General features: G+C 43.0%; 2 protein-coding genes across 2 annotated transcripts in view; both read right to left on the bottom strand.

The window, feature by feature from the left end:
• Positions 1–11,707, bottom strand: part of mctp1a (multiple C2 domains, transmembrane 1a) — a 125,584-nt gene extending 113,877 nt beyond the window's left edge. Inside the window, exon 1 of the mRNA XM_056419696.1 lies at positions 11,473–11,707. Coding sequence (XP_056275671.1) covers positions 11,473–11,493 — 21 coding nt within the window. The 5' untranslated portion in view covers positions 11,494–11,707. The remainder of the gene's footprint in view (positions 1–11,472) is intronic.
• Positions 11,708–24,649: 12,942 nt separating this feature from the next.
• Positions 24,650–25,363, bottom strand: zgc:194908 (uncharacterized protein LOC797835 homolog). Its single transcript, XM_056420045.1, has one exon. The coding sequence runs from the start codon at positions 25,289–25,291 to the stop codon at positions 24,650–24,652; it is 642 nt and encodes a 213-aa protein (XP_056276020.1). The 5' UTR covers positions 25,292–25,363.
• Positions 25,364–27,907: the final 2,544 nt, after the last annotated feature.

Here is a 27,907-nt window from a genome sequence, read left to right as displayed (position 1 = left end):
GCTGGCCTTGGGCGAGCTGGCCATACAGCACTTTGTGAGGCAGCCGATTGAGGGGCATCCTTATAACGTGCCCCAGCCATCGTAGCTGGTAGTGGGTGATGGTGGCCTCCATGCTCCTACAGCCTGCTCTCCTGAGGATCTCGGTGTGTGGCACTCGGTCACGCCAAGTGATTCCTAGCATTCGCTGGAGACAGCGGATGTGAAAATGCTCCAGGGACTTCACATGGCGGCTGTAAGTGACCCAGGCTTCACAACTGTACAGGAGGGTGGTGATGCAAACTGCTTGATACACAGAGATTTTTGTATGGAGATATAAGTTCTTGTTTTGAAAGACCCGGCGCCTGAGTCTCCCAAAGGCAGCTGATGCTTGTTTGATTCTGTTCTGGACCTCATTGTCGATGTTATTGTCCTCAGAGAGGATACTCCCGAGGTATTTGAATGATGGTACTACAGACAGATGCTTATCATTGATGCTGAAGATGGGTGGCGTGGGTGGGATGTTGGTGCTCCACTGACAGACTACCTCTGTTTTGGTGATGTTGATGGTCAGCCCCATCCTGCTGCAAGCCTTCACAGCTGCATCCAGGACAGCCTGGAGGTCTTGTGGAGTGTGAGCCACCAGAGCTCAGTCATCTGCATACTGCAGCTCAAGGACCCTCACTCTGTGCAGCTTGGTGGTTGCCTGCAGCCTCCTGATGTTGAAGAGGTTGCCATCGAGCCTATAGACTACTGTCACCCCGCTGTTGTCCTCAATTTCCTTATGGAGAAGCTGGGTGACGCATAGGAGGAAGATGTTAAAGAGCACTGGTGCTAGTACACACCCCTGCCTGACCCCTGTGCACACAGGGAAGGAGGCAGACTCTTGTCCTCCTATTGTCACCCTAGCATTCATACCATCATGAAACTGTCGGAGGATGTTGACAAACTTGTTAGGGCATCCAAACCGGAGCAGGATGTCCCACAGTAGGTCTCTCTGCACAGTGTCGAAGGCTTTGGAGAGGTCGACAAAAGCCATAAACAGGTCTTGATGTTGCTCCCTGCACTTTTCCTGAAGCTGCCGGGCTGTGAAGACCATGTCGACTGTGCTCCTGTTCTTCCTAAAGCCACACTGTGATTCTGGGAGCAATGCCTCTGTGATGTTGTTGAGTAGCCTCTGCAGCAGCACCTTGGCCAGGACCTTACCAGCAACAGCAAGGAGTGCTATACCCCTGTGGTTGCCACAGATGGTCTTGTCACCTTTGTTTTTATATATAGTGACAATTTTGGCATCTCTCCATTGCTGTGGGATGTTTTCATCAGCCCATACTTTAGTGATGTGTTGATGTAGCGCTCTTGTACAGAGGTAACCACCATGTTTAAGCAGCTCCGCAGGGATATTGTCCATGCCAGGAGACTTGTTGTTCTTCAGAGAGCGGACGGCTGACAGGACCTCCAGGAAGGTCGGGGGTTGGTTAAGGTTGTCAATCGGTGGAAGTTCAGGCAGTTGATCCAGGATGGTGCGGTCTGCTTCAGAGGCCTGATGAAGCAGGGTATTAAAATGTTCAGCCCACCTCTCCAGTATACTGCTCTGGTCTTTTAGGACTCTGAGCCCATCTGCGGTTTTAACAGGAGTGATGCAGTGGTTTGTTGGGCCGTAGATAGATTTGACTGCATTGTAAAAGTTATGCATATCATTTCTATCAGCGAAAGATTGGATTTCCTGTGCCTTCTCTGTCCACCACTTGTTTTGCATTGTCCGTAGGGTCTTTTGCACTTCACGCCTCGCCCTCTGCCATTGCTGTCTGGCGGTGCTCAATGAGGGGGTTTTCAGGGTTGCCTGGTGTGCTTTGTGCATGACGTTCAGTGAGTTACGGATGGTGTCTGAGTTATTGTCAAACCAGTCCTGGTGGTTTTTGGTCTTATAGCCGATTGTGTGGGCTGCTGCTTCATGAAGGGCTGAGCTGATAGCGGTCCACTGTAGGTCTGTGTCATTCCCTCCTCTCAAGGTGAGTTCAAGCTCTTCAAGTTTTTCAGCCACGGAGCATCGGAACTCATTTCTTGTGCTGGTATCCTTCAGACGGGCACAGTCTAAGCGTCTCCCACTGACCCCACGTTTCCGCATGGGGGGGCGTACGCTCATGTGGACTTTGGCCACGATCATCCTGTGGTCTGTCCAGCATTCTGCACCTCTCATGGCCCGGCATATGAGAACATCTTTGATGTCACAACGTCTCACGATGACATAGTCAATCAGGTGCCAATGTTTAGAGCGTGGGTGCATCCATGATGTTTTATATTTGGTCTTTTGCTGGAAGATGGTGTTGGTTATGGTCAGGTTGTGCTCAGAGCAGAGAGTAAGTAATCTCATGCCATTTGAGTTGGCCTGACCAATACCATGCCTGCCAAGCACTCCTTTCCATATCCTGTCACTCTGCCCCACACGAGCATTGAAGTCCCCAAGGAGGAGGATCTTGTCGGTCTTGGGGATCCGGTGGAGAGCCTCATCCAGTGACTGATAGAATGAGTCTTTAACCTCAGTGTCGGATGGCAGTGTTGGCGCATACACACTAAGAAGTGTAGCAAAGCGGTTCTTCGCCAGGGGGATACGGAGGGTCATCAGTCTTTCACTGATGCCCACAGGTGTTTCAGTGAGTCTTGTGTGTGTTCTTGATGGCCAGTCCCACACCGTGCAGATGTTGTCCACCTGGGGGATAGCCTTTCCAGAAGAAGGTGTAACCAGACCCTTCCTCTATCAGCGACCCTTCATCAAGGAGCCTGGTCTCGCAAAGTGCGGCGATGTCGATGTTGTAACGCCTCAGCTCGGCCGCAATCAGTGCTGTTCTTCTGTGAGGTCTTTCGGTTCTGCCATAGGAGTCCAGGAGGGTTCTTACGTTCCATGTTGCCAGTTTTAGGTTTTGGGTTTTTTTTCTTCTGTTTCGACCGCAGAAGTGGAATGACCCGACAGGTGCGGTAGCCTGTCCAGGTGCGAGTTGAGTGGGCATTTTTTAGGCCACCTTTTCTAGGCCCCTCCTCGGATTGAGGTGAGCAGTGTGGTCCCTAAATAGGGGCTGCTCAGTCACACAGGGTGCTGCCCAGATCAGCTGCCACTCAGTCCCAGCTGACAGACCGATACCCTGCAGGGCTCTGACTAGAAGCTCCCAGTCTATTCAAACCTGCCCCAACGCCGCCAGTCTTCAACCAGATGTGGATCCAGAGTATTCACCGTGGTCAGAGGTGGATACCTGCGCAAAGAGATTATTTAGAGTGCCGTTGGAGGCGCGCTATCCCCAGTAGCACTATCTTCGCCATGGTGAGGTAAATCTGATGGCATGGGTGAGCCCAGGACGACCAGTTCCCCATCCTGGCTGCAGGAGGCTGCCGGGTCCTGGCTGTGTTTAGGCCCGCCTATTGCGCACCGCCAGCGCATTGCTTTTCTGTCGGGGTCTGCTCCCTTAGCCCTGCCTCAAGAGGCTAACCCACAAGGCAGTGGGGCTATTTGCCCATAGCTGGGGCGGTGGTTGATGGGTGCCAGGGCGTGTCCACCTTGTGGTGGGCCTGCACACCGCATCTCTGGGGCCCACTGCTGCTCCGAGATCCCCTGCAGTTTAGCCTGGGACCGCAGGGTACCCAGTTACCATGTGTGGCCACGAGGAGGCACTGCAGGAGTCTTGGTGGTGGAGAGGCTCTGGACTGGCAGAGGAGGCTCAGCTCTCGGCTCCTCTTTTCACCCCCTATGAGGGAGCTAGCCAGCGGCGGTAGCTGAAAGCAGAGAGTTGCAAGCAGAGGGCAGCATGCAACATGCAGCTTGCAACATGCAGCATGCACTAACTACAAGCACTTCTGCACTACTGCACTAGACGCTTCACAGCCACCCTGTGTGATGACACACACACACACACACACACACACACACACACACACACACACACACACACACACACACACACAGCCCCTCTTCTGTTTAGTGTTCTTCTCAAATTATTCTTCCTCTTCCCTTTCTTTCTGTCCTCTAAAGGCCAAAGGGCTTTGTACTCTGTGTGTGTGTGTGTGTGTGTGTGTGTGTGTGTGTGTGTGTGTGTGTGTGTGTGTGTGTGTGTGTGTGTGTGTGTGTGTGTGTGTGTGTGTGTGTGTGTGTGTGTGTGTGAGTGAGAAAGAGCGAGATACTGCCTGGAGGCTTTGATCTGGGCAAAATGGTATATATATATATATATATATATATATATATATATATATATATATTAGGCTGACTGGTTGAATATTGTTTATGGCAATAGGAGTTTTGTAAAATAATGTGATTGCCAGCATTTTAGAGATTAAGTTCTTATTTTTCAGAGTCCAATTTTTCTCTACTGAGTTCATAATCTCAAATCAGGCTGTGCCAATACTCAGGATCCATCCTACCAGTCATCTTTTTAATTTGACGGGGTTAAAAATCTATTCGTGAGATCTAAGATGTGTCCTTCTCTTTGTGACAATAATTAGCTTCAGCTGTGATCAAATATGCACAGCAGGCCTTTATGCTGCTGTGAAAAATTGCCCCACTGTGATTAATTAGAGGCGTGCACTTTCAGTACTAATACAGAGTCGTGTTGTAAAAACATAGCAGCCAAACAGAAGTTTTACTGCAACAATATAAATGAAGGTTGTAGATAGAATAATGACATTCGACAATAATTAAATCAAAACCAAATGAAATTGAAAGGAGAAAATAACCAAAGGGAATGAAATGATGACATAAAGGAACAGAGGGAGATGATGAGAGCTTTAGGTCAGGGCAGAGAAAGAACAAAGAGATGTACAGACATAGTTACGGATTTCTCCCAAAACTTTGTATGATTATAGAGTAGTAAAAATCCGAAGTATCGATGAGATCCAGAGTTAAATTTAAAAGTTAAGCAGTGAGATCTGCGTGGGAAAAAAGAAGCATCTCAAACCTCCCCTCTGTGTCTGTCTCCGTGTCTGCCTTTGCACAAGGGGTGGAGTTGTGCTTTGCTCTTTCACACACATTGACTCCGGCTCGCTGCAGAACAAAAGGATACAGAATGTGGCTTCATTTTACTCCAGCGGATGCTGAGAACTCCATTTGTCTCAAAAAGCAATAAAACCCTTATCAAAAAGTTAAAAAAGTAAAAGTAAGGGCGGTAATACCAGCAAATTATGAAAACATATCGCAAATATACACTACCGTTCAAAAGTTTGGGGTCATCCAGACAATTTTGTGTCTTCAATGAAAACTCACTTTTATTTATCAAATGAATTGAAAATTGAATAGAAAATATAGTCAAGACATTGACAAGGTTAGAGATAATGATTAATATTTGAAGTATTTATTTTGTTCTTCAAACTTCAAGCTCAAAGGAAGGCCAGTTGTATAGCTTATATCACCAGCATAACTGTTTTCAGCTGTGCTAGCATAATTGCACGGGTTTTCTAATCAGATATTAGACTTCTAAGGCGATAACATAATGTACCATTAGAACACTGGAGTGATCGTTGATGGAAATGGGCCTCTATACACCTCTGGAGATATTTCATTAGAAACCAGACGTTTCCACCTAGAATAGTCATTTACCACATTAACAATGTATAGTGTGTATTTTTGATTCATGTTATCTTTATTGAAAAAACAGTGCTTTTCTTTGAAAAATAAAGACATTTCTAAGTGACCCCAAACTTTTGAACGGTAGTGTAAACATAAATGTTCTTAGCAGGTAACGTTAATAATTTGACAATAAAAACAGGCTATTAAATGACAGATACTTGCTCAGCTAATAGTTAAGCTGCGTAGCGTAGAACCTGTTGGAGATTGTCTGAGGCTGCAGCCGTGAGCCGGCCCCTCCCCCTCCCCCGATCGAGCCCAAGCCCCTTCACCCAAACAGCTCCAGGGAAGATGACACAGGAGCGAGTGTCGTCGGCCTTCTCGACAGTGGAGTGAAAGGAAACTCGTGAGTGTGTCGGTGTATGTTGAGTTGCATCTTTAATAGGAGAGCAGCTCGTCTTCTTGTCCTCGCAAAATAAGAAAAAAATAACCGAAAAGAGAATAAACTAGAATGGGCACTCGGTAGAGCGCATACCTTTGCATATCACAAGATTGGGCATTGAATTATGAACATGTTGGCATTAGTTGCATGCCAATTGGATAAAAATTGACTGCGCTATGGTAAAAAGAAGATTTTGACCTTTTCATGACCTTGACCTTTGACCCGATTGATTCCAAAATCTAATCAAATGGCCCCCGGATAATAACCAATCATCCCACCAAATTTCATGCGATTCGGTTTAATGCTTTTTGTGTTATGCGAGTAACACGCATACAAATAAATAAATTAATACACAGAGATCAAAACATAACCTTCCGCATTTTCAATGCGAAGGTAATGAGGAACTGAACCGATAAGCAGGAACAATACACCTCGTCAGAGTCTAGTTAAAAGCTGAGCAGCCAACAGAGGACACACGCACATGCACACACACACACACACACACACACACACACATTTGGAACCAGGCCAGACTCTGCAAACCCCCTTCTGGGAGAATCACTGCTAACCCTGGATCCATAGATGGATTCATTTCATTGCCATGTTTACTTTCGTCTCTTTCCATGTCTGCGCCTGTCACCCTCTGCCATACTCTCTTTCTCTATTGGGACACAATTAAGTAACAGGTCACCCAAATATGAGGACATGAGGAGGGAATCTATATGACCTTTAGATAATCGGCTGATTGTAATCTGTATTTGTCTGAAACCGTGTTGCTGAATACAAACACAACATACAGTAGAATACATACAGAACAGGTAGACTCAGACACCACAACTCCAACTGAGAAACACAGAGATCTTTCCCTGGGGGTTGTGAGGGGTGTAGTCAGCATTGTGTGAACAAGGGATTGAACATAACGGACATTCAACCCTATGTAAAGGTCCTGCATGCTCGCTTTAACCACAATGTTGTTGTATTCTCACTTGTATGTTTGTGATTCTGCCTCTCTGGGTGGTTTCAACTGTTCCTTACTGAATTAAACTCTGTCTCCTTTTGATTCATTTCAAGCTCGTTTCAGACCTTAATTATTCATGCACTAAGATGATGTACTCAAGACTTTTCTAATACAGCAACGCTGCAATATTCAGCAGAGCCAGAACATGTAATATGTGGGTTTATTGCCTTTATTTTATCTTTATTGTGTTTCATCTGTGTTGCCTTTCATGCATCTCCAAACCTAATCTTCCAAATAACTCGATAGCAATGTGACTATATTGCAAGGTTTTCTGCTTACAAAATACTGCTTTTAACAATGATATTTATTATAAATAATCATCAGTAATGGGGATATAATGCCAAAGTGGGTACGGGCAAATAATAGAACAATTAGAAGAGTCTGGTAAATTGCATTGGAATGAAAAGACAACACTTATGCCAAATTATGATTTAAAAATATCTTCAATCGAAGTCTTTTATATCAATGATATCAACATTATATATTGCTCAGCCCGAATAGAGCAGTTGTAATAGTGACAGTTTCTACACTTGAGAAGACACAATATGTATAAATGATGAAGATGATATTTCCTGTGGTCCTACCTACTGCTAACTAAGCTTAGACGTTCATAAAACTCTACCGGTTAATTCATTAAAACAAACAATGAGATGCTTTCAGATTTCTCTGACCCCTCTTTGAGGATTTTCTTCACAATGAGCTAAATATGGAGCACGCCTCACTCTTTGATTGTGTGGGAAAGACATTAATCGTTGTTTTATCCTAAAATAGTCCAGTGGAAATAGCTTGTATTGTAAGTTGTAACAGACCAAAAAAATATCTAAATTTGCACTGTGAACAAAAACTGAAAGACACAGACAAAAATAAAACCAGAAATGCAATAGACATCACAGGAGACACTTTTTCGGATAGTTTCCCCCCACACCTGCGTCATCACAGCAACCTACACTCCAAATAAAGCCCACAATGCAGAACTGAGCAGACGTAGTAGAAAACTTGCCCATTTCTCCCGGTGATTCATCCTCTTTCATTACTACACCCACAAACATACGCAGTCTGCCGCAAGGTTTTATTCTAACCAATGAGAGAGCTCGTTGAACCCTTTATCTCACCCCAGTAAATTCTCATTAAAACAGTATGTGTTTACAAAAGCCTTAATTAGGCTCCTAAAGGTTGAGGACATCTTTTTGAGAGATGCACCTAAACCCTTTTTTCAGGGCTTACATTTGAGTAATTGTCGATATTGAGAACCGATATGTTTCTTACAATGACTTTGAAAACATGTTTATTCTTATCAGATGCTTCTCCCTTTCTGACTGAAACAATAAAAACTAGAACGGGCACTCGGTAGAGCGCATACCTTCGCATATCACAAGATTGGGCATTGAATTATGAACATTTTGGCATTAGTTGCATGCCAATTGGACAAAAATGTATCGTGCTATGGTAAAAAAAAAGATGTTGACCTTTCCATGACCTTGACCTTGACCTTTGACCCGATTGATCCCAAAATCTAATCAAATGGTCCCCGGATAATAACCAATCATCCCACCAAATTCCATGTGATTCAAGAAGATCTGACCTGTTCATGACCTTTGACCTTGACCTTTGACCCGATCGATCCCAAAATCTAATCAACTGGTCCCCGGATAATAAACAATCATCCCACCAAATTTCATGCGATTCGGTTCAATGCTTTTTGAGTTATGCGAAAGATTTTGACCTGTTCATGACCTTTGACCTTTGACCCAATCGATCCCAAAATCTAATCAACTGGTCCCCGGATAATAAACAATCATCCCACTAAATTTCATGCGATTCGGTTCAATACTTTTTGAGTTCTGCGAAAGATTTTGACCTGTTCATGACCTTTGACCTTGACCTTTGACCCGATCGATCCCAAAATCTAATCAACTGGTCCCCGGATAATAAACAATCATCCCACCAAATTTCAAGCGATTCGGTTCAATACTTTTTGAGTTTTGAGAATAACACGCATACAAATAAATAAATAAATAAATAAATACACGGCGATCAAAACATAACCTTCCGCATTTTCAATGCGAAGGTAAACATTCAACATGATGCAGTAGCTGACATTTTAACATTCAACGTGGTCAACAGACTTGGTTTGCACCTTTCTAGACCACCCAAAGCGCTATAATACTACATGTCATTCACCCATTCACAACCATCCCTACACTGATGCCAGACTGACACAATATACAGGGGGGGAAACAGGTGCACGGCATCAGACAGGAACGAGACAAGAGTGGCTGAGGGCAGGTGAAGGGAATTAACCAATCAAGACAGAGGAGTGGCTGAGGACAGGTGAAGGGAATTAACCAATCAAGACAGAGGAGTGGCTGAGGACAGGTGAAGGAATTAACCAATCAAGACAGAGGAGTGGCTGAGGACAGGTGAAGGGAATTAACCAATCAAGACAGAGGAGTGGCTGAGGACAGGTGAAGGGAATTAACCAATCAAGACAGAGGAGTGGCTGAGGACAGGTGAAGGGAATTAACCAATTAAGGAGACAGGAGAGGTTGATGACAGGTGAAGGGAATTAACCAATCAAGATAGAGGAGTGGCTGAGGGCAGGTGAAGGGAATTAGCCAATCAAGACAGAGGAGTGGCTAAGGACAGGTGAAGGGAATTAACCAATTAAGGAGACAGGAGTGGTTGAGGACAGGTGAAGGGAATTAACCAATCAAGAGAGAGGAGTGACTGAGGGCAGGTGATGGGAATTAGCCAATCAAGACAGAGGAGTGGCTGAGGAAAGGTGAAGGGAATTAACCAATCAAGACAGAGGAGTGGCTGAGGACAGGTGAAGGGAATTAACCAACTAAGGAGACAGGAGAGGTTGATGACAGGTGAAGGGAATTAACCAATCAAGATAGAGGAGTGGCTGAGGGCAGGTGAAGGGAATTAGCCAATCAAGACAGAGGAGTGACTGAGGACAGGTGAAGGGAATTAACAAATTAAGGAGACAGGAGTGGTTGAGGACAGGTGAAGGGAATGAAACAATCAAGGACAGAGGAGACACAGAGGAGACACGGAACACAGGAGAACCCGGACAGGGTGTTACAGTATTGGAGTAGTTTTACGAGTCGATGTCAGACTGGTCTTTCCCATCTCATTCAAAACACATTTGACATTCGCTCTGAAGTGACTTTACAAAGCAGAGCTGACCTTCTCTACTAATCCGTCAGTCGGGTCTTATCATGATGACTTAATGCTGTCATACAGTTCAACACAATTAAAGGCTGGGACTAAGGCTCCTTTAAAAGTATTCTGTATGTGTGAGTAGCAGGAGGACGTTTAGGATTAAAACCGATGAAAGACAGGAATGAACAGATGGCTTATAAAGAGAAACATTGATTGCTAATTAATAATAATAATAATGGTTTCTATTTGTAAGGCACTCTTCATCCAAGAATCTCAGAGTACCACAGAGCCAGTACCTGGTTAAAACTAACTACAATAAAACAAAGGTCATAAAAACAAGTCATAAAACTCAACTAAAAGACAGACGCCTTCCTGAATTCAGTCTACTTGGTTGCATATTTATATATTAAAATATTCATCTCCATTGAATGAGATGAGATGCATGACCATGCACACACTCAACACATTCTTTTTTTCTTTTGCAGTGACAACACATATATTGCCGCATAAACAATACGCAAAACATATAAACAATAAACTGCTTTTAAGCTGCATGCCCTCTAGAAGGCTCACATCCCTCCGTGTTGATGTGTGTATTTCTGAGATGTCAGAGTGCATAACTTTACACACAAGAACATAAAAGGAGCACTGAGCTGGGTGGGAGTGTGCCGTGTCTGCGGTGAGTCACTGCGGTCACGTCATTAAGCCAAGTAATAAAAAACGTATCACATAAGCAACAATCTCATTCTCATTCGGAAGGCTCTCGGCTGTAATGGGCAAGAGAAATAATGTATTTTAACTCGGCTAAATGTCAAACTTTGACCCAACAAACAATGTATGAAAACAAAGTAAAACTAGAACGGGCACTCGGTAGAGCGCATACCTTCACATATCACAAGACGGGGCATTGAATTATGAACATTTTGGCATTAGTTGCATGACAATTGGATAAAAATTTACCACGCTATGGTAAAAATAAGATTTGTACCTTTTCATGACCTTGACCTTTGACCCGAGCAATCCCAAAATCTAATCAAATGGTCCCCGGACAATAACCAATCATCCCACCAAATGTCATGCGATTCGGTTTAATACTTTTTGACTTATGCGAATAACACACACGCATACAAATACACGGCGATCAAAACATAACCTTCCGCATTTTCAATGCGAAGGTAATCATATCTCACAGAAGTTACAGGACCAAATCAAAAAACAATCCACACAATAAAAGAAAAGTCTAGTTTAATTTTTTTTTTATATTTCTGTTAACTGGCTTAAAACTACTCAATAAACAAGCTGTGAGCAAGCTGCTATGAAACTCACCCCCGATTCTTTGGAGCTCATGGATGAGAAACTGAGTGCGAACAGTCTGATGAGTGTAATGCGTCAGCTGGTGAGTTCCAACGGGAACGGCAATCCTTTCTTAAGACCACAGCTTCAGAGGTCAAACCAATGTCTTAACACATTTGTGGGTGAGCGTATCTCCTTTCGGGAGGTGAGATGGAGACAGAAAAAGCGAAAAAGTGACAAAGATGAGAAGCAAAGCATCGAGGTGGACTCAAAGTGACTGGGGGCACAGGATGAAATGAAATGAAGCGAAATGGAAGGTAATGCTGTGACGTTCAAGCCTGTTTATAGAGACCTCTCTGGCATTTGGTCATAATCATGACTTAGCTGCCACCTGTTGGAGTTGGAGACTCCGGTGCAACTCACAGTGGCCGGCAGGCTACTGGGGGTGATTTTAGTTTGATATGGTGACCCGAAAATATTTACTTTGTCCACATTTTTTATAAAAAACGTGTGAAAATCACAAATTTCAACAGGGTTGCACAACGAAAAATACGTTTGTAGTCCATTTGCTCCACAAGAAAAACAAAACAAAAACAGTATGGGGGACTTAACTAATCTCGTAATTTTAAGTTTAAATATTAGTATTTTAATGTGTGTTAAATCCAGAGTAAGAATAAGTGGAATAAGACAGTAAACACTGAAAACAAAAAAAGCACACTCAGTTAAGTAATGATTTAATAATCACCTGACATGACACTACACCAACAACACAATATTGCCCAATAATATTTATACGAATACGAATAATATTGAGAAATACTATGTATGCTGATGTTTTTATGTTAATTTGACACCGTGGACATATTTCTGTGACCTTTTAAATTCTTCTACATCTTCTAACTGGGAGACAATATAAGATAAGGACTCACAGACACATCTCAATGGAACATTTTCATTCATCCGTTTGCCATACTTTATAAATCACACAGTAATTGGCTTATTAAGTGCCATTTTCAGTAGATACAAAATAGAAATAAGTACAATCTCTAAGGTGCTACAGTGTTGGTCAGTCAAAGGGATAGTGGAGCATTTTAATAACATTATCTGCATTGCAGAAATGTGCCTTTTGCAAGATTACCTCATCTGCTCATTCTAAACACCTCGTAGTTCTTCAAAAATACATCTTGAATTGAGAGATATAATCAGTAGTCCACAATAGTTCTGTTGCTAAAATGTTCCCACCTGATAGCATCCCAGCATCATTAAACCCTTCGAAAGATGTCGGTCTTAAATCAGAGAGCTTAGAGTTACAGAGTTGCATCGCATTTTAGTCCAAAAGCAAGCAAAGAGTCCTGACAGAGGTTTGAGATTTTCAGATTTGATCCATCTAAAAAAGTGTATGAAATATCACTATATTCAAGAATATTGTGTGAAACATTAACGCCCAGTGGAAACAACTGATAACATTTCATCTGAGGTGCATTTAACGAATACAAATGACCTGAACTCACTACAAAACACGCTCAGACTAACAGCTCTCACCCCTCACAACATGTTTAAACCAAAGCTGCAACAAGTCATAGTCTCTCTCTCTCTCTCTCTCATTTTTACAAAGAACATCTAGTAATCCGTGTTTGTTTGTTGTTGTACATAGTGTTTATTAATTTACCTATGTTGTTTTTAGCCATTTTCTCATGTGTTTGTCATACTGTGTTGTATCTGAGCTGTTTGTGTCACTTGTGTGGAATGTGCTACGGCTTCTTGCAGGTCATCATTGTAAATGACAAACGGTTCTCAATTGATTTTACTTGTTTTCATCATTTAATCTTGACCTTTATCTAACCAAGTGCTGAGTTAAAGGACTTCTTAAGAGGGAGGATGTTCTAGGCAATCTAGGGTGCACGAAAGAAGAAGAAAAAAGCAATTGGCAAGCTAATTGCAGCGGCTCTTCATACTGGAGAAGAACTGCAGCAGGAAGCTGACTTGCTTCTCTCTACTCAGGATACAATCAATCAAACTCCTATTACAGACTCAAGATCCAGATAGTGCAAAATATTAAAATATAATAAAATACATACAAAACTACAAGTAAAACACAAACATAGAACTCCACATGCTTTACACATAGACAGCTGTACCAGTGTCTCCACAGCTGGGACTGGTATCTGTAGTGCTGAATTTTATATTTGATAACAACATGATGATCTCATTCTCATCAATCCCGGCAGATAAACTTGTGCATTAAATTCCTTAAAACCGCATTAAATGTGTCGACTCCTGCAGCCACAGACATCTCACTGGCACTAGTCCACCTCGGTCTCTTCAACAATACAGTCCAAGATATGGGATGACCAGACATTGAGAACGGACCATGTTGAGAAGAGGAACATGTTCACTTGACCAACCTTATCAAATCCTGCTGTGTGTGTGTAACCAACAACTGTAAGCGACTTCTGTGCAAAGCGCAAAAGAGAACATCCACAAATACATTCAGGATTTATATTCTCAACCAAATAAACCTGCAGTATCCTCCATTCATTGTGCACCACTTTCTGATAACATTCATCACCGCAAGGACACAAATACAATTATGAATTGTTGTATTTGATTGTACGTGATAAGGAGCGTCCCACCAGTCTTTTAATGAAAGATATGAAGAAATAGTGTAGTTTATGAGAAACTCGACTAGATTCTCTTTTTTAACCAAAACAAAGCAGAATAACACTAAAACATAAATGGCTCACAAAGACCATGTTCAGTTGTTCACCATTCCACTCACCTGCAGAAGGTGTCACTTGTATAACTGCTGGCTCAGAATAGTAAGAAGAAAAAGTCTCAACCATGATTTAATTTTCCTCAGGCTAACTTTCACCTGCGTAGAGAGAATATGATGTATGCATGAATGATGTTCTCTAATTAAAATAACTATTTTAAAGTTATTTGACAAGTGCCATTTAATCTAATCTAAGAGATGGATAGTGCAGTGTTCAGAAAGTGAAAGGCTTAATGGAAGGCGCATCGCATGCAGCCAAAAGCCACTCACGGCCTGCCAGTTTCCTCTCTGGCCACCAGAGACCCACATCAGCACCAGTAGGTGGCACTAAGTACCTTCCAAGCAGCCCTAGGATAGAGCAGTTCACATTGATCACAGAACGTTCTCGCTTTTAAGTATGATAGACACCGATTTCCTCCTGTCAGTTTCAGCCTGAGCTGATCACATGGAGAGACGTAGAGATGTAGAGAGCATAGAAATACTGGAGGGATGTTGATGTCTGTTAGTTTCTCTGATGTGGATTGCACTTTGCTAATGTGATGATCGTGGGCCAAAATAATGTTGCTATTAAATCATTACCCCGGAAAAGGCACCCAATAAAACAAAATGATTGAACTGATGGGCTTTCTGAGACTGAATGACTCTAAAGTGCATTTGCACTTGTAGAGATTATTCTATATTCCTTTGTATAATATTTTCTGAAAACCTCTCTCTCAAACGCGATGTCAATCACATCACAAAAACCGCCTTCTCTCATCTCAAAAACATCAACCTCCCTCTCCTCCTCAGCCACTGAAACATCTGCTCGACCACGCCCTCATCACCTCGCGACTGGACCACTGCAACAGCATCCACCAAAATCCTGAATAAACCAAAATACATCCAGAACTCGGCTGCCTGTCGGTTCTCCCACTCCAGAGATCCCATCGCCTCAGTCCTCTAAAACCACCATCGTCTCCCCATACTGCAAAGAATCCAAGGTCAAGATTCTCCTCAAATACAAAGCCCTACAAACAAATAGAAACCCTAAACCACATCATACCTTTCAGACCTCCCGCACCGACCCGCAACCTCAGATCCCCCCAACGCCAACCTCCTTAGTCCTTACCCCTCCGACCAAGCTCCAGACCTTCTCTCTTGACGCTCCCTGCCTCTGGAACCCTCTCCTCCAGCACCACAGACGTTCTCCATCACTCTCCACTTCCAAAACCGCACTTAAAACTCACCTATGTAAATGTGCTTTTACCCTGTGATGCGAGTTCTGTATAATTTGTGTTTTGTTTCTTACTGTTATGTCATCCATCTGCCTTCTTTATTAATACTGCTTTTGTTGTTTCTGTTGTTACCATGGAAAGGGCCTGTGAGTACCTTTTTAAAGCACTATACAAATTAATTGTATTATCATTTTTATTCAAAAGAATTCTATCAAGTTAAACTCTCGAGTTCAACTTCAAATGTCGTGACAGTGAATACAAAGACAAATGGTGGGTGGAGCATCACCGTAAACCCTAATGTGTTATTACAGTTACTGGAAACTAAACACTGTTCTCGTCTCGCTGTTGCAACAGTTTATGTGTCAGAGCCACAATCGATGTTCCACATGGAGCATCGATTTGACCTCATACTGCGTGGCTAAATGCTTGCCAGCTGACCTGCTGTCCCCGATGTATTTACTGTACCCTCATATCAATATATTTATTTTCAAACTTCCCAGAATGGAAAAGGTATGTCTCTTAAAGGGTTAAGTCAGATTCATGTGGCGCTGGCTGGCTGCATCATCGGGACCCCCGACACCACCACCACCTACACGTGTACACTTTCTCTCAAGGCTTTGTGATGAGCCACGAGCAACACAATACTGTACAAAACCACAGCAAGTTAAACTAAATTATAATGAATGAAGTGGACATATCTGTATTATAAGGATCTCTCACACTATATCAAACGTCATCAGTTAAAATAATATAGCAAGACAACGGCAGTCATGTGTCTGTGTGCGATATGTTGGCAAGTCACCATCTGATGGTAGATCTCTCACCTTTGTGAGAACATTGTATTTGCTATATTATCTTATCTGTTGTGTTTGACCTGTATGTTTCATGTCATTAATAAAACAACCGGATGGGCTTGAAGTTCGTCAAATCTCATGGTTGATCATATCGTAGTTTCCTGTCATCTCAAACCTAACCTCACTTTTCTTCTCGTGGTGTTCCAATAAGTGTCTGTTTGACCCGGACCGTCGCACTTACTATTGGCTGAAAGTCATTTTCGATAATTTAGGAACCTCCCCCAAACCCACAGTTTTACGCTAATTTTAAATTCTAAACATGATAATGTTGTGTATCTCTCAAATGTACTCTTTTTGATAAAGTATAATCAGTAAACTCAGTGGACCGAGTCTGAGGCTCGAGCTGTTAGTTAGAGACATTTATGTGGGCCTGCAGCAAATTGAACCTCACTGTGAAATCAAACAAACTTCAACATAAAACCTGTTAAAGTCATAATCCAGAGTTTCTGTGTCTTGTTTTGTCTTATTTTGAAGTCCCTGTCTCTCGTGCCATTTGTTTCCCTGCATTTCCTGTCCTTGTGATTGTCTGCCCGGTTCCTGATTGGTTCCTCCTGTGTGATTGCTAAGCCCCGCCCTCATTGATCCCACCTGTGTCTCGTTCCCCAGTGTCCAATCACCTTCCCTGTGTATTTAAACCCTGTTTGTCTCTTTCCTCAGTGGGTTCTACTGTTTAGTTTGTGTGGGTGTGCCTGTTTAGTTTATGTCTGACCTGTTTTCTGTAAAGGAATAAATCTTCTGTGGAAACGTCGTTGGCGTTTGGGTCTCGTCTCTCTGGCTACGACATCCTGACACTTAAGTGGTGAAATTATGGATGTCTCACACAGTCCATCGACTGAAGAACACTAAACCAAACACCCACAGACACTTAAACATGCACAAAGGGGAGACGCTGCTCAGAAGCCACAGGTATAAACACAACCCTAACCGTAATCACTCCGTTCCTGCATCCAACCTCTGACTCACAGATTGTCACATGGGATATTTAGGATATCAAAACCGAAAGAGAAAGAATTTAAGAAATACTTTCCTTTTGTCATCATCCATTACACAAACATACAAAAATGCACTAATGTTGTCGAGGTCCGCATTCTCACATTCGAGGAAAACTTGACTAAAATCAGTCCAGCCGCATCTTAAGGTGCCTATTTGTATTGGAACATTTCTATTTGGCAGTTTTTCAAAGCTAGTGCCAATGCAGTAAAAAATTGGCAGGCATAAAAGTTCTACTCTAAATCAGTCTTTTAGCCGGTCGGATCCACTTTCTTATGTAACTACCAAATTCACCGAAGGCTTTATTGAAAAGAAATCCAGTGGAAAATTGTGAGGTGGAAGTTGATAAATGGTTCCCCGCAAATATTTCCACAGAGAATCAACAACCCTCGTTCAGTCTTTGCCTATCTCTCTCTCTCTCTCTCTCTCTCTCTGGATCAATACCATGGCTTTTAAACTGATTACAAAGAGTTTCCCTCCACTTCAAAATGCGAACATCTACTTCGATTTCGAAAGAGTCCAAGAATTCATGAGTCATAAAATATTAAAGCACTTCAGGCTACATTAATTCATCAGTAAGTGATATACAAGTACAATACACTGCCTTTGTCCCATGTGATGTGTGTGTGGCCTCATAAAGCGTGGCACATGTTTACAGTTAGAGACGCACCAATACCGATATCGGGCCGATACCGACTCAAATGGCTGGATCGGGTATCGATATATAACCTATATACTATCTACGTTAGAGGATTTTTTAATTCTAAATCTGTTGCTCCATTAAAAATGTTTAAACCTGAATTCTAATGTGTTACTTTAAAATATATCTTACAAAGTTACTGATGTACGATTTATTATTTTGATGATAAATAACAATTCAGTAAATGCATATCCATTAAATTATGTGTTATACATTGTTTTACAAAAGTCTGACTTAAAAATGAAAGACATTTTTTGAGTTCGGCCTGTTGTTGCCTCACATGATAATTGTATGAGGTGTGATGTCATTATTGAGGGGCGAACAACGCTGTAGAGGGGCTGCAGAGCGCTCTCAGGATATTTTGTCTTGTAACAGTTGGAGTTTGGTCGATGTGTGCCAACTTAGCTCGTGTGAACACTAATTAAGATATCATTTAAAGCCTTCATCTTCATCTTAATATGCAGTGCATCCCATGCACAGCCATGCACGCATATTGATCCTCATGTGCTGCAACATTTATGACTCACACTTTCAGGACAGCTTCATCCATGCTTCAGAGAATCTCATTTGCAAATATTCAATATCCACTCACCACGGAGGAAGTGGGGTCGACATTGAGTTGCAAATGATCTCTTTGATTAGCATGAGGAGTAGGAAACATATCCCAAAGCCTTTGGTCACCGTGTGTTTTGTATGGAGAGAATGGCCACAGCCCACCTGTGCCACCTGACTGCTGTCCGTCTGCCTGGATTCGCCCTCGCTTTCATCTGGCATAACCCAGTTGCTATTATTATTATTCCAACGGTGTCAGGGTTGAAGGTTTGAGACAATTTGCTGATGAAGACGTTTTGCTTGAGCTCTTATATACAATAAAATGACATGTTCCGGAAACTCATCCTTTTAATCAAATACAAACTATCCGTCTCTTGAGGATCAACAAAAGCAAGCCATCGTTGGATGTCATCTGTGATGTGACCACTCTCCCTACACATATACACAAACACACATTTCCTCTCCTCCACTGGGCCACCGCTTCGGTCTGACTCGACTACTTAAAGAACTAGAAAGCGGATTCCCTGGCTCCATCTATTGAGATAAAGGTTGATCCATCTCTACCTCCTCTCTTGTTAATCTGACTGATAATCATGTCTGCCACAACTTTTGGGCCTTTGTTTTATATGGTGTGGCTTCACAGGGGGAGGACAGGTAGTGGAGGGGCGCTACATTCCCTCTCAGGATCAGCGGCCACGCCACAAAATGGCCGCCGTTGCCGACACTACATCTCCCAGATTGCCTCATCGCTCGGCCAGCTGCAGGTGCTTGAGGCACCTGATTGAGGTAGTGATGGGAAGCTTGAGAAGAGACAGAGGGGAGAGCACATGGAGAAGAGGAGCAGCAGCAGTACGGAGAAGGACATCCATGAGGAGGAAAGGAGAACAGTGGACTACGAAGAGGAGGACTCCGGAACCTGGACATCGCTTTGTTACGCTTTTTGTTTGACTAACCACTTTCTCCTCCGGGACGCTTTATGTTGATTGATGGACTTTTTTATTTTGGTTTAAATTAATTAAACTGAGTTGCCTGTGGCAGGGAACAGTAAACCTTCCCTTTCATTTTTCAACCTTCCAATTGTGCCCGTTTTTCCAGCTCTCTTGCACTGCCTCACCCTAGCTGGCCCTAGGGACAGCCCGGGACACGACAAAAATCAAAATAAATATATATATATATACATACACACACACACACACGTGCTTGAGAATGTGTGTGTGAGACATGGGGGACAACGATAGAGGGTAACACAATGTCGTCACAGTGGAGAGTTCCCATGCTGCAATGCACAGGCTGTTCCTCTCACAGGCAGGGACACATTTTGGATGATTAAGGGAATTACCAAAGAGGCTAAAACTGTGATGAGGGGATGGAAGATGTGATAAATCAAGGAGAAAGAGACGATGCAGATAAGGTTATCCCTCAAGGACATTCTGAGTCTTGGAAGAAGAGGGTATCATTGAGGGCAATGACTCTCAAAAACACAGTTGTGACCTTGCTGCATACAAATAATATTAACAATAATAATAAGCAACCTCTACAAGAAAGTTCACCTGAGATGTTGACATGTATGTAATCAGAATGTGTATAACATCATAAACCTCAAGTGGTGGCTACTGAAGCAGCAACCCAGCTTTAAAATTATAATACTCAACGTTTTAACATTTTTGTTTTTTTGTTTTCATCCATCCCTTTCTGCCTTGTCCTTTAATTTTCTCTTTCCTCCACTTTTTAACTCATGCAGTTACACTATCAGCACTTAGTGAACATCCGTGGATTCTCTTACTGCACGGCGCCATGGTTCCATAGCTAAACCCAAGCATTAAGGCCGTCTATTTGAATCAAACACTTCCTCCAGTTATTTAAAACAATGGAAACTAGAATGGGCACTCGGTAGAGTGCATACCTTCACATATCACAAGATTGGGCATTGAATTATGAACATTTTGGCATTAGTTGCATGCCAATTGGACAAAAATGTATCGTGCTATGGTTAAAAAAAAAGATGTTGACCTTTCCATGACCTTGACCTTGACCTTTGACCCGATTGATCCCAAAATCTAATCAAATGGTCCCCGGATAATAACCAATCATCCCACCAAATTTCATGCGATTCAAGAAGATGTTGACCTGTTCATGACCTTTGACCTTGACCTTTGACCCGATTGATCCCAAAATCTAATCAACTGGTCCCCGGATAATAACCAATCATCCCACCAAATTTAATGCGAATCGGTTCAATACTTTTTGAGTTATGCGAATAACACGCATACAAATAAATACACAGCGATCAAAACATAACCTTCCGCATTTTCAATGCGAAGGTAACAATCTGATAAGGCACTGAAATGCTCTGAGGCACAACCAATTGATTTAAATAACTCAAAACAAAAACAAAAAGGCTGTTATTCAGGGTAATTAGCAGAAATAAATGAAACAATGTGCGGTCAATGTGCAAACAGATCAATAATACAGAGTGTATACCAATCTAAAGCAAAGGAATAGAGCAGACGGCTCAGTGTCCAGGCTCTTAGGAAACAACTCGGCCACTACGCCATCGCCTTAAATTGAATCTAAAGTAGCTGCTTCATGCTGCAGATGAAACCTTTCTTCCTGTATCACAGGTCGTTTACAGATGTCAAGAGCAGAGAAACGGGCGCAGATGTGTGGGAGGCAGACAGGAGGCACTACAAGGCACTTCATCACAAAGTGAGAATGAAAACCCATCAACAACTCCAAATGGTGTCACTCATTCTTTCCCCAGTGTGAAGATGAGTTTTTTCCTTCATCATAGCAGCTTTGAGGTCAGCATCAATCGCGTGCCTGTCGGTGTGTGTCAGCCTGTCAGCGTTACCACCGTCCCCTGGGCTGTAATGAATCCTAATCTAGGCTGCCATCGGGACCCTTCCGGAACGAGGCCACAGGCTGGTTCCAAGTGGCCGCGACGCTTTCTTACCATCCAAAAACAGCCACAAGCGAGACATCCAGATGTGGCTCATTCCAGTCACTGCATTAACAAACAAGGACAATAACTCAAATCAAAGGTCCAGCATGTTACGCAACATGTACTGAGATCAAAGTCAAAGTCAAAGTCTAAGTCAGTTTTATTTGTCAATTTTTCATATGTGCAAACATCCAGAAGACTGAAATTACGTTTCTCTTCTGTCCAACATAAAGTGAATTGAATTGTGCAACATAAAGTGAATTGTGCAACATATAGACAACATAAAGTGCATAGACAATATAAAGTGCAAAAATAGTAAAAGAACATGTAAACATATCGACAACATAAAACCTTCCCAAACCTTGTGAACAATTGTATTTAAATAAGGCATTGAAGATAGACAAATCAGATTTCTAAAGTGTCTAAATGTATGCCGGGTTACTGACCAATGGTTTAATCAAACATTAGTATTTTACTAACTCAGTGGTTTAAATGGGATGAATGAAGCACTTGTCCAGGCCATGTTTTTTCCAAAAACAGGTGTATTATTCATTCACCCTGTCCAATAGACATGAATCAAATACCCACTCTGCATATTTTACATCAAATATATTTCGCATTGGTCTTTGAGTGTATAGTCTCTGTGACAACCTACTTCCCTGGTTCACAAGCATTACAATATGGTAAAGCACCTGGTATGAGCGGAGCAGAAGAAAGGAAGGAGGGAGGCATCGACTGAGAACTGGAAGCCGCGTTCTGGATCTCAGTGCAACAGCACAAAATACTGAGAACATTTCTCTAACAGCGTTTTGTTTTGCCGAATTAGTTGATTTTTCTTGAGAAAAAGAAAATTGTTAAAATACACTACGAATGAATAAATTGCTAAGTAATTGCATCCGCATAGAGAAAGTACAAGCAGTCTGAAAGGTCATGATTGGGTCCTCTTCTGTGGCTCAACATGGAGACAAACAGAATGAGGAGGAACATGATGAATACATCACCCACTTCTCCAGAACAGATGGCAGGACACATGCAGGCCTATTTGTCTATTGCTTCAAAATGTATAAGTCCTTGAGACGAGTATACTATGCAGTAGGGATGCACCGATCTGATCGGCGCATCTCTACTATGCAGTGTGGAGAGAAGACTGACATGTTATATCTGTAAAATCACGAATCATTTTCTATTGCAGGTGCTTCCCTTTATCAAGCTGGAGCCTTCACTCTAGGTGACAGGAATGCACACGCATTAAAATCTAACATCCCTAGCATGGCAGTGTTAGATGTGCTTATTGTTTTTCTTCATTGAGTCAATAATTAAATGACTTCCAGACGTTGGCATGAATCCCTTCCACCACTTAGTTTCCATATCAAACTGCAAGATGGTATGTTGCATATATTTTTATCTAATTCATAAAATGGTGGCTTGGAGCTTTATGCACTCATTTTAGTGATGAGAAGTTGTCTACATTCACCTGATGCTGGATTTGTGGATGACTGTAAAAGTGTGACTTTGATTTACAATCCTTGTTGGGTGTTTTCCGGCAGCACGTCAACGCATCATTAATTCTGCATATGCAAACAAATGCAATACATGTGCCCAAAAATGTGCAGAAACATCAACTGTAGACATGTTTAGCTATTCTCCGTCTTTGTGTTGTGATGTTGAGCGTTTATTTCACCGACTTCTTTGTAATACTTGATTTCCCCCTTGGTATTAAAAAAAGCATGTCTAATCTCATCCGTTCTAAATCCCTTCCCTCATCTTAATCTTATTTTATCAATAATCACATCATCTCTCATCTTATCTCAGTTGACCTCATTCTCATCCCTCATCGAACCTCATTACATTCAACCCTGTCGGATCTGTCTTTGTTTATTCCCTCTTATCACCCATCATATTATGACATATTTTCCTAATTCTTCTACCTCTTACTTCATTTCCTATAGACGAATATCATACTGTATATCTGGCATCTGTGATTGTGCATGCGTGGAGTCGAGCCGACAACAAATGTCTATCACTGACGAGAACTGGAGAACATGATGCTGTCGCTGTCAGTCGTGTTTACCTATATTCTCCGTGGATAAACATGTCAACAACACGACGTAACTATTGCGTCACGCTAAATGTCAGACTTTCTTTGGCAATCCACGTTTTATCTTTAAGTGCTGTGATGAAGCTGGCAGGATCAGTTTCAATGAAGTCTTAATAGACGCTTTCTTTACCTCTTCAGCTGAGTGCACTGCACTAGATTTAATGGATAATGCATCTTTAGCCGTAACTCCAGTGGGGAGAAGTGTATGCCACTCGGATGCTAAATCAATTTGAGACGGCGATCTGGACGGTGCTCAGGAAAGCAGGTCCGGAACACTTCCAGAGTGGTGAGATGAAAAGCTTGGCGATAAAAGCAGCTATTGAAGCAGAATGCAGTCGACAGCGCTGTTAAATATCAGAATCGCCCGTCTGAAATGACATGGTACTTTTGAATAGGACTACTACTGTCAAGTCGTGGAACCAGACAGAACCATAGAAGCTGTTTACTTGTATTACTCTCATCAGACATCATTTTGTATACGAGTGTAAGGCTGTGTGTCCTTTTTATGAATGAAGCTTCACCTACAGCTACACATCCTTTTGATAGGATGCTGTTCCCCGAGAGCGCCCTGACTCGACATGTTGAGTTATGTGGAAATATACCCGCCATCAATCTCCAACTCTGAGATTGGCATGCCTGCAATGACCCCTTTTTTAATGAAAGGGAAACATAAGATGAGCAAGCATGGCCCGGTTGCAGCTTCTGTGTGTCCTGCCATGGACACTGATAGCTGGACTGTGGAGCTAAAGAGACAGACTCTACTGGAAGAAAAGCATGTGAGCAGGCAACATATTGGAGGCATCAGAGCATGGAAATCCTATCAAGGAGTCTATAATGTACTCAGCCAGGATGGTATCAATAACATGATGCATGATGACAAATAACAAACCAGGCACATTGTGATGTGAGCTTGTTGGGGTGCTGATCACGCACACACTGTCTCGTATTGGTTGTAATCACACGGCCCATGCAGTCCTATAAGCTACAGGACAGAGTAAGTTACGCATTGGACCAGCACATTGATGAGAGCATCACATGATGCGGGTCGTGAGCACGTCGCAGCACCACCATCACGAAACGTGTCTTCTTTATTTCATTTGCAGGGCAATGTAGCCCGCCTCCTTATGAATGTTTGCGAGAGATATGCTTCCTAGAAACCGATAATCTCCGAGATGCGTGTGTTTACTACTCACGGAATCACTTGCGTTTTTACGCAGCTGCTCCTCCTCCTCTCCCACCAGAGCGGCCGGGTCCACCACCAGCTTCTCGAAGCACGCCGAGCCCAGAGAGGAGCTCTTCTGCTGGTACATCACCAGCTGGGACACGAGGAGTTTCGGGCTCCCGTGCGCCGTCAACTCGGGTTTGCTCCCGGTGGCTCCAGAAGCTGCGCCCAGGGGGTGTGGAGGGTGTCCCTCGCCGCTGGTGCCGGGGACCGCGTCGCTCCTATGGGACGTCTTGTCCCCTTCGAAAGGCGCCGGCGGAGAGCAGCACAGATTCGGCTGAGACGACGAAAAAACCCGGTCCAACGGTTTCTTTTTCCTCTTAAACATCCATAACCCCGATTCCTTTTTGCTGCCCTCCGCGCCTCTGGCACCGCGGCGCTCCGATCCCAATTTAGGACTCAGCCACGGCTTGGTTTTCTCCTGGAAATTCTTCCACATCCTCCGCTGGTAGGACAGAGACTCTTGTCCTTTGGCGGTGCCCTCGTCCTTAGGTGTCTTCTGCTCCATGGTGCCGGTGCAGCAGCCAGCCAGCCTGAGCTGAATAGTGGAATAATGTCACTTCAGCTCGGGAGCACTTTCACTGATGATCAGTTTAGAGCGCCAAGAAACAGACTCACGGAGAGATGAGGAAGGGGGTGTTAGTCTCCCACGAAGCTTGTAGGATGCCTCGCAGGCAGCACTGTGGATCCTGTGTGCCACACTGTGCACCACGCGTGTTAGACAGCAAGCATTGCTCTCATCTATTGGATGTCAGCTCAGTGGTGAAGTGAGAACACGTGCAGCGACTTCTGCAGGACTGCCTGCATATGCATCGGCCAACGCTCCGCGTGGTGGTCCTCTTGGTGCCTCTGCTCCACGACTACTACCGCATTAATTGTTTTTAATCACATGAAGGTCGAAGGCTGCACCGCGCCTCCCTCTGGCCAACATTTCACTCGACTGGATCGTCTGTGCGCTGGTGATTGCATAACGCAACCCCCCCCCAAAAAAGCCTCGTGGAGATATTTAGAATTCAACTGTGGGTCCTCTGTCACCCCCCATCTGATTGTGCCTTGTGATTTTCCGCCTCTAGAGTTATTATTTCAAAACAGTGACCTTGGTAACTCTTTTTGTTTGTTGTGGATGTTCCTGCACTGGGGGTGCAATGGTGCATCTCTGGATATCTTCTCTCAAAGAGGTCAGGCTTCAGTAAATGTTTCCACCCACAGGCTCAACGACCATCTTTCTTTCCGGACGCTGTGCTGCTGCTGTGCAGAACTCATTCCCCCCTCTGGCCCGTGCTTCATCGCTGACCTGTTCGGTCCCCCTGGTTAACACTGCCCACTATCCTGTAAACACACACACAGACAGGAATTAGAAGAGTGAATAACTTTATTGTCTAACTCCCTGTCACACACATAACACATAAAAAAGGTCACAGAATGACCTTTTATCTGCAAACAGGGTTGCGGAAAGGGTCATAGGCAATAATAGAACTGGCTGAACCTCATAGCCTCATAGCGTGACACAGAGGAACTGAGATGCCACGGGCTTGTGTGCTGCTTGAATGGACAGAAATTCACTTGAGACACTTGTGGAGATATAGCCTGGTCTCTTGTGATAGGAGTGATGTTGAGGTCATTGTCATATTCATTGATTGTGTTGTTCCTGTGTTTTAATGTGTGTGTAATGATTCCTTCTGGTCACATGACATCTATTACACCTGTCCATCCTGGAGAGGGATCCTCCTCTGTTCTCTCCTGAAGGGTTCTTACCTTTTTCCCCCTGAAGGGTTGTTTGGGAGTTGTTCCTGATCCGATGTGAGGTCAAAGGTCAGGGATGTCTATATGTACAGATTGTAAAGCACTCTGAGACTAATATGTAATTTGTGAAAATGGGCTATACAAATAAACTGAATTGAATTGAAGAGACATAGCTTTCTGTTTCGAGCTCTTGACCTCGACCCTCTAATAATGAGAACATTAAAATCAGCCTTTAATGTTGTGAGGTAAGGTAATCTATGCTAACACTGACCTCAAGAGAAGAATACTTCATTTAACTTCTGTTTTTTTCTGACACATGGACACATATGAGTAGTTAGGATGTGCATCAAACTTGAGATGATAAGCCAATGACACGTTTAATTCTAGGGATCACTTTGGTTGATATTGCATCCATCCAAGATATTAAAAAAAGAAATGTAATCACAACCAGGGGGCACTGGCAGCAACACAGGGGACTGCCCTGCACCCCTCTCAGTTAACTAGATTCTCATGCGAGTCGGATGTGAGCCAAACAATTCATTTCAGCTCCCATCAGCTGTCCTTGATAACTGATGAGTCTGCAGTGAGTATGGCCTTTTCTCTTAATGATCCTGCTGCTGCTAATCCACTGTGTGTGTGACGGCACACACACACACACACACACACACACACACACACAGCTACAAACAGACAATTAAAATTCTCAGAATCCCTTCCACTGACTGAAAGTTCAAGTAATTCAGTGGCTTTACTCGAATATCACGCTGTCTGATAATGTAGGTCAGGTCCTGGTTAGATGAAACATAATACAGCAATGTTCAGTGAGTCACGCCTCTGGTAATACAATCAGTCAGAGAAAAGCTCAGTATTCAATGGATAGCTCGTTATATTGTGTGAGATGAAACAGCCGAGGGAAAGGACACAGTTCAAATAATCACTTATTTTATGTTCCAGCTTCAGCCACAGTTGCCTGGCAGGACCTCTTAGTGCCGGCCAATGAACAGGCAGACTTTCATCTGAATGTGGATTTAAGTTAGAATTTGAATTTAATGCTAAAATACTATAATTTATGTTGGTTATCTGTACTAAACTACATTCCCACCACATCACAAAAACTTTAAACCATTCATGCTTACGGTATTTACTTACACCCTGATTAAGCTAACTCTGGAGGTGCAATATAAAAAATGACATCAAATGGTTGAAAGAAAACAGCTTTAAATAAATAAATCTAAGTTATGTGATACCAGAAAAGTGAATAACTCGCTTATGCCATGATTACAATACAAACAATTTCTTTACAAAAACAGATTTCTGTATTATGACGTAAGCAACCATCCAGGTCAGGGACTATATAGACTCTTTGACAAACAAATGTTTT

This window comes from Pseudoliparis swirei, chromosome 7, assembly GCF_029220125.1.
Source record: "Pseudoliparis swirei isolate HS2019 ecotype Mariana Trench chromosome 7, NWPU_hadal_v1, whole genome shotgun sequence".
Lineage (NCBI taxonomy): Eukaryota > Metazoa > Chordata > Actinopteri > Perciformes > Liparidae > Pseudoliparis > Pseudoliparis swirei.
This window is presented reverse-complemented; position numbering and strand designations above follow the sequence as displayed.

Coding starts and splice junctions, on each gene's coding strand:
- zgc:194908 (XM_056420045.1), bottom strand. CDS start 25,291: ATGGAGCAGAAGACACCTAAGGACGAGGGCACCGCCAAAGGACAAGAG.